A 14,632-nucleotide genomic window follows, 5' to 3' on the forward strand; every position below is an offset into this window, starting at 1 on the left:
ATTCAAGCCTTTTATCCATAGAGCCTGTCTTGTTGGGTCAGGTGCTAGCAAACGTTAATATGGTAGGTAACGTGTGTTCATCTAGCTCCAAGAATCTGCTGTGACTACTGAATAAGTGCTTTTCAGACTGAGGGCCACAGATTACTTCTAACTTGTCACAATACGGTAATTTCTGGTTTCAGAATAAAGGCAATGAAGTATTTCAAAAACATTTCACAGATTTGAAGTGCGCAACTTGTGAGCATTGTTATAGAAATTCTATAATGTATACCTTTTCACAGTTTCACATGCTTTAAGAATTGTCATTTAGTTTGTCTTGACTAAAGCTGTGTTGAAGAGTACAATTTCATATACTTTGCATTTTGCTCATGTTTGTTAAATATGTATTTTGTTTTAACCATTTCCTTTTATGTCCCCAATTCCTGAAAAGTGGTTGGTTCACTCAAGCTTAAAAGTAGTGATGGAAATAGTAACACAAATACAATGCTAAATAATGGTGTAAGAATAAATGGCAAACAAAACTCAAGTGTGGATACTAGATAGGAATCTGTTATTTTCTGGGAAAAGTGGAATAACTAATATTATGATCTTACACAAGAACAAAAAAGCAAAGTATGACTAGAAGTATCATGCCAAATATCTAAAACTAGATACTGTTGTACCACATATTCATTCATTGCTGTAATAAAGTGTTACTGTCACTGAGCAATCTTGTTAAAGTGGCATGAAGCTGTTGAAGCCTTCTGATTTTGTTTTTTAAGCAAAGCACAGTGGCATCTGGTAAAACAGTCTAGCTTTTCAGATATGAATTGCTTGTTCAGCTCTCTTGCTCATTTTCTAACTGGCTTTTTGAAAAACCAATTTAAATGAGTCAACTAAATATTATGGATGTGAGTCCTGGTGTCTGACTTTCCTCATTTCTTTATTTAATAATGCTTTTTGATGAACAGAAGTAATTCATTTTAATGCAGTGAAATTTATCTTTTCTGTTAACTTTATAAGTCTAGACATCCAGGTGAATACACGCATCTCGCAAGGATCTTCTTAGCACTTTGCATTACCGTGCAAATTTTGGAATCAGCTTGTCAAGTATTGAAAAATAATATGAAATTCTGATTGAAGTTCATTGAATTTACAGGTCAATTTAGCGATAACTGATACCGTTATACTACCATCATCTTTAATCAAAGACCATGACATATTATTCTATTTATTAGGTTCTTATTTTTTCTCAATAAAGTTTATTGTGTGTAGCAGTCTTGTAAATGTAAGTATTTCATTTTCATTGAATATAAATGGTATCTTTTAATTTTTTTCTACTTGAATGTTGAAGGGATACAGTTGACTTTTATATACAACATTTTATAGAAAGCTTGTTATACTTTCATAAATTCTTAAAATTTATCCAGAGAATTTCTTGGATTTCATATATATAAATATCCTATCTTTAAGTAATCACAGATTCCCGCCCCCCCCATTTAATTCTTACACCTTTTCTTTTTCTTGTCCTATTGCTGTGTCTAAGCTATACAGTAAAATGTTGAATACTAGGGTTGATAGAGGGAAATCCATGTCTTGTTTCTAATGTCAGAGTTTCCATGTTAAGTATAATGTTTGCTGATTTTTGTAGCATACTATGGAAATTCCTTTCTTATCTTAGTTTGCTGACAATTTTCATTGTGAATGGATGTTGAATTTTATCACATGGTCTACTTATTAGGTTAACCATCTGGGTTTGTCTCCTCTGTATTAATTATAGCAAATTCTATGGACTGATTTTGTTTGAGTTTCAAGAGTTAAGCCAACTTTGAATTTCTGAAATAAATCCAACTTTGTCATGATTCTTTTTCTTTTTATATACTTTTTTATTATTTAAAACATAGCATCTATGTTCATGAATGAAACTATTCTGTAATTTTCCTTTCTGTACTGTTTGTGTTGAATTTCAAAATCAAAGTGATGCCTCATAAGAAAACTGGGGACTGGGCCCTCTTTTTCTGTTTTTGGGTGATTATGTGTAAGAGACTATCATAAATCTTCCTTAAATATTGGATAGAACTTACTGGAAAAACTCAAATTTCCTTGTGGAAAGGTTTTTGAAAATTAGATTTTAATTTATCTCATAGTCCTATTTAGTTACAGGCTTAGTCTGTGATGATTTTGGTAATTTATATTGTTTAGAAAATGTTCCATTTTATCTAAACATTTATCAGTTAGCTTAAAATTTTTCTCAGTTTTCCTTATTAATTTGTAATATTGCAGAAACAGTGGTGATCCCTTTCCTGTTATTTATGTCTTACTTATTTCTTGATTAGTCTTAACCTTTGGTTTATCATTTTACTAGTGTTTTCAGGGAACAAGCTGTTGGCTTTTTTAACTTCTCTGTTGTAGTTGGTTTTTTCTTTCCTTAATTTCTGCTCTTATCCTTATTATCCAGGTTTATTTTGCAGTTGTGTTTATCACTTCCTGAGATGGGTATTAGACCATAACATCTATAAGCTGTTGCAGCTTTTAGACTTTCTTTCAACTGTGTCCTTCAAGTTTTCATATATTTTCACTATTTTTTATTCAAAACATTTTCTGATTTCTACTGGGACTCCTCCCCCAGATTATTTTGATTTATATGGTTTAATTTCTAAAGTCATGATTGATTGTTTGCTTGTTCAATCACTTAAATGAAACCAGTGTATAAAAACGAATCCCACTATAGTTATGTATTTTCAATTTCTCCTTGTAGTTCTGTCCTTTTTTTATTTATTAATTTGTGTCTTCTGTTTTTATTATTTCTTAGCACTTGCATCTCTAAAACAGCATGATGTAACTCATAGAATGTACGTGTTACTGTAAGGTGTTTGATGTATATTTAAATACTATACACATGTAAATTGCTCACAAAAGATAACTGTGCAATAGTTCTGTTGGTAAAAAGTTACTATTTATTGAATAATTACTGATTAAACACTGGCTTACATACATTATCCTGCTTAATTTTCAAAACAGCACTGTGAGGTAGTTGATATTCTTGTTTTACTGATGAAACCCCAAAGATTAGAGAAGTTGAATAATTTGCACAAATTGGCACGGCTGGAAAATTGTAGGGTTGAGTTGCATACCCCATTTTCTTGGAGTCCTCTACTATTAACAACAATATTGTACTAATCTTTGTGTATTCTCTTCAGGGACTACTTTATAAATCTTTTTTAACTTGGGATGCATTCTGAACTTTATTATAAATGACATGGATTTGAATGGAAGACTTTCCAATGTTTTAATTAAAATAAGGGATACTGAATATAGTCATAACATTCATTAAATTTTAGTTTTCTGCTTTGACAAATAATACCAATTTAAGGTTTCAAAAAATTAAATGACATATAAATGTGTATGGATGAAAAAAATCTACTGTCCTGAGATAACCCCTCATTGACATTTTGAGACTATTTTCCCGTGTGTATTTTCACTTGTGTGTGTGTGTCTACATATATAATTACATAAATGGTATCTTACTTACTGTTTTTATTTTGGACTGAATTTCGAATGCTAGGGAATAGAATGCATTGCTCTGTGAGGTAAGGAGTTCCTTTTTATCAAACTATCCTTCAGTGTTGTCCTTTAATCTTACCAGGTCAAGGTAGGCAACGAAGTTGCTACAGGAACAGGACCTAATAAAAAGATAGCCAAAAAGAATGCCGCAGAAGCAATGCTTTTACAGCTTGGTTATAAAGCGTCGACTAGTCTTCAAGATCAACTGGACAAGGTGAGAGTTAAGTTTACATGTATATGTTCTTTCTCACAGAATATTAAAATGATTAACAAATTCTGATCTTAACTGCTATTAAATTAGATGTCAATTTTCATTTTTCTGGGATAGTATTCTGTATCTTTAAAGATAGCTTCTACAAGCACAAAATAGCATTTACTTGAGAGGTAAAATGAAATACTAATGGATGATTAATGATTAATTATAATTAATAAGAGTATAATTAACGGTTAATTATACTCTTAATTAACAAATACTAAAAAATTTATTACATTGTTGTACATATCCTATTACCAATTTACTTTTTTTAACTTACCATTTTTGGCCACTCAGTTGTTCTTGTCTGCAGACACAGTCTTAATTTGTGCCTTTTAAGAACAGAGGTTGTTAGCCTTTATTTTTGGAATACAGCTGAAAACACGGGAACTAAAAAATCTAACTTATCCCTTTAGGGCAGGAACTGCATTGGACAGACACTCTATAAATAATTTTTGTATTTACTTAAAATCTGAAGGTAAACTCAGAGGGTGTTTATTTTCTGCCAAGGCCTGTGTTCGGGCCCCTGTTTCTTCTGCAGCAGTTAATGACATCATTAACACCCACCCCTGTTGCGAGAAGCAGAGAACCCCAGAGTCAGGACTTGGCAGATGACTTGGAAGCTCTGATTTAGTTTTATTCCATATTAGGTTATCATTTTCTTATCTATGCATGTGTTGAAGTTACTTCTATTTGACATTTTATTTGTATGAAAATTCACAAAAAAGGCTCAAGAGTAATATATTTTTCCAGACCATTTTCTCACATAAGGATTTTGTGTCAGAGGTATTTTTTAGTTTCTACAGGAATGTACTACTGAAATTTAGAGTAATAAACAAAATTATCTGTTTAAAAACATTGAGCTACACTATTTAAGGCAGCTATGATTCTTTTGAAGGCTTAAGAAGTCATTTCTCTACGTAGTATTGCTTGAGATTTTAACTGTTTTTATAACCTGACCAGTCAGTGCTTTTCCTTTTTTTAAAAGTATTTGTAACATGAAACCTAACATATGTTCAAGTTTCCCTAGTTCTTAAATTGATAGTGTATATGTTGTTTTAACTTAACACATTTATGTTGACTTAAAACTGGTGAGTGATTTATAAAAATATGTTAAAGTAAATCCCCTCATAGACATTTATTTGTAACTTAGGTGAAAGCAAAACAAAAAAAGCAGAAAAAAGCAAAAAGCAGAACCCATTAATTTTGTTAATTTCATTAATTTGAGAAACATTTTTTGCATGCCTACTGTTTTAGTCAGTTTCTCCTGAGAAACTGAACCAACAGGATGTTGTGCTTGTGTATGCATGTGCACGCATGCTCACATACACAGATTAATTTGAAAGAGTTGGCTCATGAGATTGTGGAACCTGGCTAGTCCAAAATCTGATGGGGGAGGCTGGCAGGCTGGAGACTGAAGATGGAGTTGCAGTCCTAGGCCAAAGGTAGTCTTCTGGAGACTGCTGTTGCCCAGGGAGGCCGGCATTCTGTTCTCTGAGGTCTTCCAGTGATCACATACGTGCACCCACACTGTGAAGGGCGATCTGCTTTACTCAGGAGTTCACCAGTTTAACTGTGCGTCTCATCCCAAACAGCCTCACAGAAGCACCCAGCATATTTGACCAAGCATCAGGGTACTCTGTGACCTAGCCAGGTTGGCATGTATGGTTAACTGTCATACCCACCAAATGCCAGACACTTAAAACTGAATTAACAAGATGACTGAAAACTCGGTCTCTCCATTCACGGAACTGACCACCATGGGTTAGGAGTGAGGAGTTTTTATCATAAAACAAAAGTTACAATACTGTGGTTCCTGGAGAGCACAAGGATGAGTCTGGAAGTCAGGCGGAAAGTAAAGAACTTCAGGAATCATTCAGTGAGTCTTGAATGTGAAGGTTAGTTGATGTGGTTTGCATTCTTCAAACGACAGTTCTGTAAGTAATGGGGAGAATGGATTTGAACAGATTGACACTGAAGGCAGGGAGGTCAGTCAGGAGGCCAGCAGAGATCCTGAGGGTTTGAATTAAGACAATAGGTGGTAGAGAGGAGAGGAAAGACCCTGGAGCTGTTTCGGAAGTGTTGGTAGGTAAGATGGAGTAGCAGATGGTATGCATGGAGGATACCAGAAGAAGGAAGAGGAAAGAATAACTGCAGAAAGGAGGAATAGAAAATGATGATGTAGGTGGTAGTCATACCCTGTACAAGGATCAGGTAAGAGAAGGACTGCAGATACTTATAGTTAATAAGATGTTCGAGGGGAGGGTTGGGCGTGATGCAGGCATTTGGCTTAACAATTAGGATGCTGCTGGGGACACTGGCATCCCACATCGGAGTCCCTGCATGCAAATCCCAATTCCTCTCCTGATTCCAGCTTCCTGCCAGTGGGCAATGGGTAATGGCTCCAGTGCTTGGGTCCCTGCCACCCATGTTGGAGACCCAGATTGAGTTCCTGGCTACTGCTTTGGCCTGTCCCAGTGCTGGCTGTGGCTAGCGCTTCTCCCTGCCTTTCAGACAAATAAATTTTAATTTCATCTAGAAGAAAGAAAAAGATAATCTCTGGTGAGTTTAGCAAAAGTAGGGTTTTTTTTTTTTTTTTTTTTAAACAGGCAGAGTTAAACAGAGAGAGAGAGAGGGAGACACAGAGAGAAAGGTCTTCCTTTCCATTGTTTCACCCCCCAAATGGCTGCTACGGCTGGCACGCTGTGCTGATCTGAAGCCAGGAGCCAGGTGCTTCCTCCTGGTCTTCCATGCGGGGGCAGGGCCCAAGGACCTGAGCCATCCTCCACTGCCTTCCCGGGCCATTGCTATGACTGCTGAACTGGAAGAGGAGCAACCGGGACAGAATCTGGCACCCAACCAGGACTAGACCCCTGGGTTCCAGTGCCGCAGGCGGAAGATCAGCCAAGTGATCATGACGCCGGCTGCAAAAGCAGATTTTTTTTAAACCTATTTAAAATTTCTTTCTTTTTATTTACTTGAAAGGCAGATACACAGCACGTGTGTGTGCACATGCGCACGCACACACACACAGGGAGAGAGACAGAGACAGAATCTTCCATCTACTGGTTCAGTCCCCAGATGCCTACAGCAGTCAATGCTGGGCCAGGCTGAAGCCAGGAGAGACGAACTCGATCCATGTATCCCATGTAGGTGAAAGGAACTGCCTCCCATGGTGTGCATTAACAGGAAGCTGGACTGGAGATATATTTTTTTATTTTATATTTTTAAAATAGATATTTTTAAAATAGACAAGACATGTGCATAGTTAAAAAAAATTCAGGGGGCTGGCGCTGTGGCGTAGCAGGTAAAGCCGTTGCCTGCAGTACCAGCATCCCATCTGGGCACCGGTTCGAGTCCTGGCTGCTCCACTTCCAATCCAGCTCTCTGCTATGGCCTGGGAAAGCAGTGGAAGATGGCCCAGGTGCTTGGGCCCCTGCACTCTTGTGGGAGACCCGGAAGAAGCTCCTGGCTCCTGGCTTCAGAACGGCATGGCTCCAGCTGTTGCAGCCATCTGGGAAGTGAACCAGCAAATGGAAGACCTCTCCCCCCCACCTCTGCCTCTGCCTCTCTATAACTCTGCCTTTCAAATCAATCAATCAATCTTAAAAAAAAAAAATTCAAACATCACAGATTAAATTGTGAACAAAGTTTAGACTCATTTTTCCTTGAGATCCTCGGTCTCATACTCTCCCTTGACAAAGGCATCTCTCGTAATAGCATTTGTACAGCATTTAAAATAGTATCTGAAATGCAGTATCTATTACATAAGGATTCAATAAATAAAAATTTAAAACCCTCATGAAGATATTCTGTGCTTACACATTAATATACTGTCACTTTGTAAAAAAAAAAAAATCAGATTTACTGAGAGTGCAGCTCAGTGAGTTTTGAGGAATGCATGTATTTACTCATTAGGCACCAACACAATTTTAATACCCCTGTAGTCCCCTACCCTAATCACCTGGTATGTTTTTGCCTTTTCTAGAATGACATATACATCAAACCACATGTATATGGTTTTTCTTGTGTGATTTCTTATTCCTTGGCATAATGCTTTTGGGAGTCATCCATATCATTGCATTTATCATTAGCTTATTCTTTTTCATTGTTGTATACTTCACCAACATTTGGTTAGGCTTGAGTCTTTATAATACAACAGTTAGAGCATTCATGGACAAATCCTTACATGCATGTATTTCTTTGTTATATCCTATAACAAGTGCATGTTTTACTTCATAAAATGAAGCCATTTTCCAGAGAGGCTTATTACCATTTTGTACTCCTGCCAGCAGTATTTGAATATTCTTGTTGTTCCACATCCTTTCTTGTTCTTAATATTGTCAGTCTTTTTAAAAAGATTTATTTATTCATCTGAAAGGTGGAGTGGCAGTGGGGTGGGGGAGAGAGAGAGAGAAAGAGAGATCTTCCATCTTCTGGTTCACCCTTCAGATGTGCACAGTAGCCAGGACTGGACCAGACTAAAGTCAGGAGCCAGGAATTCCATCAAGTCTCCAACGTGGGTGGCAGGGCAATCATCTGCTGTTTCCCAGGTGCATTAGTGGGAAGCTAGATAGAAACCAAGGAGCCAGGACTGCATCTCGCCCTCTGATATGGGACATCTACATTTCAAGCCGCAATTCAACCCCCTGTGCCACAGTGCCCTCCCTGGCATTGTCAAATTTTTGTTGAAGATTGATTTATTTGTTTGAAACTCAGAGTTGCAGAGAGAGAGGGAGAGACAGATACAGAGATCTTCCATCTACTGGTTCACTCACCAGATAGACTGCAACAGCCAGGGGTGGGACAGGCCAAAGCCAGGAGCCAGGAGCTTCATTGGGGTCTCCCACATGGGTATCAGGGGCCCAAATATTTGGGCCATTTTCCGTTGCTTTTCCCAGGCCATTAGTATGCAGTTGTGTTGGAAGTGGAACAACTAAGACACAAACCTGCATCCATATGGGATGCTGGCAGCAATGGCTTGTCAGTTTTGGTAGTATGTGTATAATGCCATCTCACTAGATTTTAACTTACATTTATTTAATAACTGCTAATGATGGGTCTCTTATCATGTATTCTTCCTTGAAGTGTCTGCTCAAAATTTTTACCTTTCAAAAAAGTTGGATTGTTTACTTTCTTATTCTAAGGATACTTATATATTTCATATAAAAGCCACTTATCAGATACATGTTTTACAGTATGTTCTTCCACTGTGTGGCTTGTCTTTATTTTCATAATAATGTCATTTGAAGAGCAAGTATGTTTAATTTCAATGAGTCTATGAAGTTTTTCTTTTGTGATTCATACTTTTTGGATGCTATCTAAGGAAATGTTGTCTATGCCAAAGTGGCAACAATTTTCTCCTATGTTTTTTTCAAGAAATTTTTTAGTTTCTAGCTTTATATTTAGCCTGTGATCTGTTTTTGATTTAATATTTATTCACAAGAGCCAGGTTAAGGTTGAGATTCCTTTCCCTATCCATTTTTATTTTCCTTTCTCTGTTCTCTTTTCTTAATTTAACTGTCCATCTGTTCTAGGAATATCTATTGAAAATTTAATGCTTTTTTCCATTGAATTTTCTTAATCTGTTTCTGAATTCTGTATTTTGTTACATTAATCTGTATTTCTGTCCTAGAACTATTCCAGCTTTGTAGCTTTATTGGTAAGGGTTGAAATCAGGTTCTGCACTTGTTTTGGCTAGTCTAGGTCCTTTGTGTCCCCATACAATTATAAGAATCAATTTCTACACACACACACAAACACACACACATGCACGCATACACATGCACATGCATACTCAGAGCCAGTTGGGATTTTGATTGAGATTGTGTTGAATATTTAGATCACTTTTATGTAAATTGGTTAATGTTAATGTTGAGTCATTCTGATTCATGAACAGAATCTTTCTTTCCACTTATGTAGAGTTTTAAAAATATATCCTAGCAGTGTTCTATATTTATATATGTGTATATATATAGATAGAAATAACTTACACATTTTTATTATGTTTATCCCTAAGTTTCAATATTTTTTGATATTATTGTTAGTAGAATTGGTTTTTAATGTCATTTTCCAGTTCTTGTATGCTATTAAAATAAATACATTTGATCATATATGTTAGCCTTTGGTCTCACAACCTTGGTAAACTACCTTATCAGTTAGAGTTGCTTTTGTGTGTGTGTGTGTGTGTGTGTAGCTTTGTAATTTTCTGCATTGATGATCATATCAACTGTAAGTAAGGAGTTTTCTTTCCCAATCTATATTCTTTTATTTACAATAACTAGGATATCTAGTACAATGTTAAATAGAATCAATAAGAGCAAACTTCCTTACCTTGTTCCCTTAGGAGGAAATCATTCAGTCTTTCACCAGGATGGTTTTAGGTGTTTCATAGATGCCATTTATCACATTGATGATATTTCCTTGTATTCTTACTTTGATAATAGATATATTTTAAAAAACATTGATAAAAGTTTGTCAAATGCTTTTTTAAAAAATAGTGCTAAATTTAATGTTATACATATATTATCTCATTTTAAAAAATGAAATTGACCACATCAACAAACAGAAAAAATTTGTGATCTTAACAAATACAAAGAAATATTTGACAAACTTTTATCAATGTTAAGATCATAAAACTTTTCTGTTGATGTGGTCAATTTCATTGATTTTTTAAAATGAGATAGTATATGTATAACATTAAATTTAGCACTAACTTTTTAAAAAATATTACATTTTGGAGTCATAGAGAGAAATATCTTCTGTCTGCTGTCTCACTCCCCAAATGTCCACAACAGAGTGTGCCGGCCCCAAGCCAGGAGCTCAAATCCTGGTCTGAGTCTCCCACCTGGGTGGCAGGGATCCAAGTACTGGAGCCATCATCTCCTGCCTCTCAGCGTATACATTAGCAGGAAGCTGGAGTCTTGAGCAGAGCTAGGATGTAAACCCAGGCACTCCAGTATTGTGTGTGTGTGTGTGTGTGTCAGTGTCCCAAGCTACATCGTAACCACTGCACAAACTTGCACCCCAAAGTTTAACATTTTAACTGTTTGTAAGTGTACTGTTAAATGGCATTAAATATACTAACAATATCATGCAACCTGCCACCATCTATTTCTAGAACTTTTTCATCATCCCAAACAGAAACTCAGTACCCAGATGGAATGCAAAACAGAGGGAAGTTGGATAATGGGTCCCAAAACATAGTTAAGTAGAAACAATAAGTTAGTGTTCCACAGCACGGTGGCACAACTGTGGTTCACAATAATGTAGTATAGACTGTATGAAGAACTAGAAGAGAAAACAAACAGAAAAGGAAATGAAAATGCTGCTTCACATATTTGATTAGTTTATACTGTGCGCATACATTAACATACTGCAGTATACCTCATAACAACATATAAGTATTACATGCAAATGAAATTTTTTAACATTAAAAAATACTTAACAGACACCACAGAAATAAAAAGAATCGTCAGAAATTACTACAAAGAGTTGTATGCCAGCAAACAGGGAAATCTATCAGAAATGGATAGATACCTGGACACATGCAATCTACCTAAATTGAACCATGAAGACATAGAAAACCTAAACAGACCCATAACTGAGAAAGAAATTGAAACAGTAATAAAGGCCCTCCCAACAAAGAAAAGCCCAGGACCAGATGGATTCACTGCTGAATTCTACCAGACATTTAAAGAAGAACTACATTTCTTCTCAAACTATTCAGAACAATCGAAAAAGATGGAATCCTCCCAAATTCTTTCTATGAAGCCAGCATCACCTTAATTCCTAAGCCAGAGAAAGATGCAACATTGAAAGAAAATTACAGACCAGTATCCCTGATGAACATAGACGCAAAAATCCTCAATAAAATTCTCGCCAATAGAATACAACAACACATCAGAAAAATCATCCACCCAGACCAAGTGGGATTTATCCCTGGTATGCAGGGATGGTTCAATGTTCACAAATCAATCAATGTGATACACCACATTAACAGACTGCAGAAGAAAAACCATATGATTCTCTCAATAGGTACAGAGAAAGCATTTGATAAAATTCAACACCCTTTCATGATGAAAACCCTAAGCAAATTGGGTATGGAAGGAACATTCCTCAATATAATCAAAGCAATTTATGAAAAACCCATGGCCAGCATCCTATTAAATGGGGAAAAGTTGGAAGCATTTCCACTGAGATCTGGTACCAGACAGGGATGCCCACTCTCACCATTGCTATTCAACATAGTTCTGGAAGTTTTAGCCAGAGCCATCAGGCAAGAAAAAAAAAATTAAAGGGATACAAATCGGGAAGGAAGAACTCAAACTATCCCTCTTTGCAGACGACATGATTCTTTATTTAGGGGATCCAAAGAACTCTACTAAGAGACTATTGGAGCTCATAGAAGAGTTTGGCAAAGTAGCAGGATGTAAAATCAATGCACAAAAATCAACAGCCTTTGTATACACAGGCAATGCCACGATTGAGAAAGAACTTCTGAGATCAGTCCCATTCACAATAGCTACAAAAACAATCAAATGCTTTGGAATAAACTTAACCAAGGATGTTAAAGATCTCTATGATGAGAATTACAAAATCTTAAAGAATTAAATAGAAGAGGATATCAAAAAATGGAAAAATCTTCCATGCTAATGGATTGGAAGAATCAATATAATCAAAATGTCCATTCTCCCAAAAGCAATTTATAGATTCAGTGTGATACCAATCAAGGTACCAAAGACATTCTTCTCAGATCTAGAAAAAATGATGCTGAAATTCATATGGAGACGCAGGAGACCTTGAATAGCTAAAGCAATCTTGTAGAACAAAAACAAAGCCAGAGGCATCACAATACCAGATTTCAGGACATACTACAGGGCAGTTGCTGGTACAGAAACAGATGGATAGACCAATGGAACAGAATAGAAACACCAGAAATCAATCCAAACATCTACAGCCGACTTATATTTGATCAAGGATCCAAAACCAATCCCTGTAGTAAGGACAGTCTCTTCAATAAATGGTGCTGGGAAAACTGGATTTCCACGTGCAGAAGCGTGAAGCAAGACCTTACACCTTACACAAAAATCCACTCAGCATGGATTAAAGACCTAAATCTATGACCCGACACCATCAAATTATTAGAGAGCATTGGATTGGGTGATTACTGATGCCATAAACAAGAGTGTCAATTTGTTAAGTCAACAACAGGAGTCACTGTGCACTTACTCCTCATGTAGGATCTCTGTCCTTAATGTGCTGTATATTGAGATTTAATGCTATAACTAGTACTCAAGCGATATTTTTCACTTTGTGTTTCTATGTGGGTGCAAACTGTTGAAATCTTTACTTAATATATACTAAATTGATCTTCTGTATATAAAGAGAATTGAAAATGAATCTTGATGTGAATGGAAGGGGAGAGGGAGCGGGAAAGGGGAGGGTTGCCGGTGGGAGGGAATTTATGGGAGGGGGGAAGCCATTGCAATCTGTCAGCTGTACTTTGAAAATTTATATTCATTAAATAAAAGTTAAAAAAAATAGTGATGCATCAAAAAAATACTTAACAAAAAAGAATGATTAGGGAAAAATATTGGATACAGAGTTCTGTACTAACTTTAATTTTAGGTATCCCCTGGGGTCTTAGAACATAATCCCCAAAGGTAAGGGGTGACTACTATATTTGTAAAAACTTAACATTCTTGTATGTTGGTTTTATTATATATGGATTATTTTTTGTTAAAGATTTTATTTGACGCAATCTTATCTATGGTGTGATCTACATCCCAGACACCATCCTAGGCTCTAGCCTCACCGCCATTGCTGGAAGCCAGGTGACCACATGGCCCAACCACCGGTGTCAGCCCCACCCCCATCCTAATGTTCCTACTTCCCTCCCGCCCCCAGGCAGAGGTTTACGAAGACCTGTTCCTGAGCACATGGCTCTCTCTCTCTCTGTCTCCCTTGCTCGATCTCTTTCTCTGGCGATCTCTCTTTCTGTCTCTTGATCTGTCTTATGCTTTCCTTCTCCCTCTTTTCCTTCTTTGCCCCTTCCCTCTGGTCTGTCAGGTTTCCCCACCAATAAACTTTCCCTTAAAAAAATATTTATTTTTTTTATTTGAAAGAGTTACAAAGAGAGAGAGATGGAGAGAGAGGTTTTCCATCTGTTGCTTCACTCCCCAGATGGCTACAATGGCTGGAGCTGAGCTGATCAGAAGCCAGGACCAGGAGCTTCTTCCAGATCTCCCACATGAGTGTAGGGGCCCAAGCACTTGGGCCATCCTCTGTTTCTTTCTGAGGTGCATTGGTGAGGAGCTGGACTGCAAGTGGAGCAGCTGAGATTCAAATGGCTGTATGGGATGCCAGGGCTGCAGGCTAGTGCTTTAGCCTGCTGTGCCACAAAGCTGGCCCCCATATCTGGATTTTTTAATTTGTTGATTTATCTCCTGATTATGGGCAATATTTCCCTAATTCTTTTCATGTCTTAAAATTTTTATTAAATGCTGAACATTGTAAATTTTATGTAAAGAAAGGAGTATTGCAGCACAGTGGGTTAATCCACTGCTTGGGATACCCATATCCCATATCTGAACTCCTGAGATGGAGTACTGACTCTGCCTTCTAATCCAGCTTCCTGCCATTCCTCCGGGGAGGCATCAGGTAAGGGCTCAAGTACTTTGATCCCTGCCACCCATGTGGGAAAATTGAATGGAATTCCAGATTCCTGGCATCCGCCTGGCTGAGTCTTGGCTGTTGTAGATATTTGGAGAGTGAACCAACAGATGAAAACCCCTTCCCCCGTCCTTTCAAATACATAAAAACTAATAATAGTTT

At 36.9% G+C, this 14,632-nt stretch overlaps 1 protein-coding gene across 11 annotated transcripts in view; it reads left to right on the forward strand.

Moving 5' to 3' along the window:
* STAU2 (staufen double-stranded RNA binding protein 2) overlaps positions 1–14,632 on the forward strand; it is a 360,539-nt gene that overhangs the window by 156,895 nt on the left and 189,012 nt on the right. For all 11 annotated transcript variants that reach the window (XM_062188357.1, XM_062188348.1, XM_062188355.1 and 8 more), the window contains one exon: positions 3,626–3,757. In XM_062188357.1, the coding sequence (XP_062044341.1) occupies positions 3,626–3,757 (132 nt within the window). The remainder of the gene's footprint in view (positions 1–3,625; positions 3,758–14,632) is intronic.

The sequence above is a fragment of the Lepus europaeus genome, chromosome 4 (genome assembly GCF_033115175.1).
Source record: "Lepus europaeus isolate LE1 chromosome 4, mLepTim1.pri, whole genome shotgun sequence".
Lineage (NCBI taxonomy): Eukaryota > Metazoa > Chordata > Mammalia > Lagomorpha > Leporidae > Lepus > Lepus europaeus.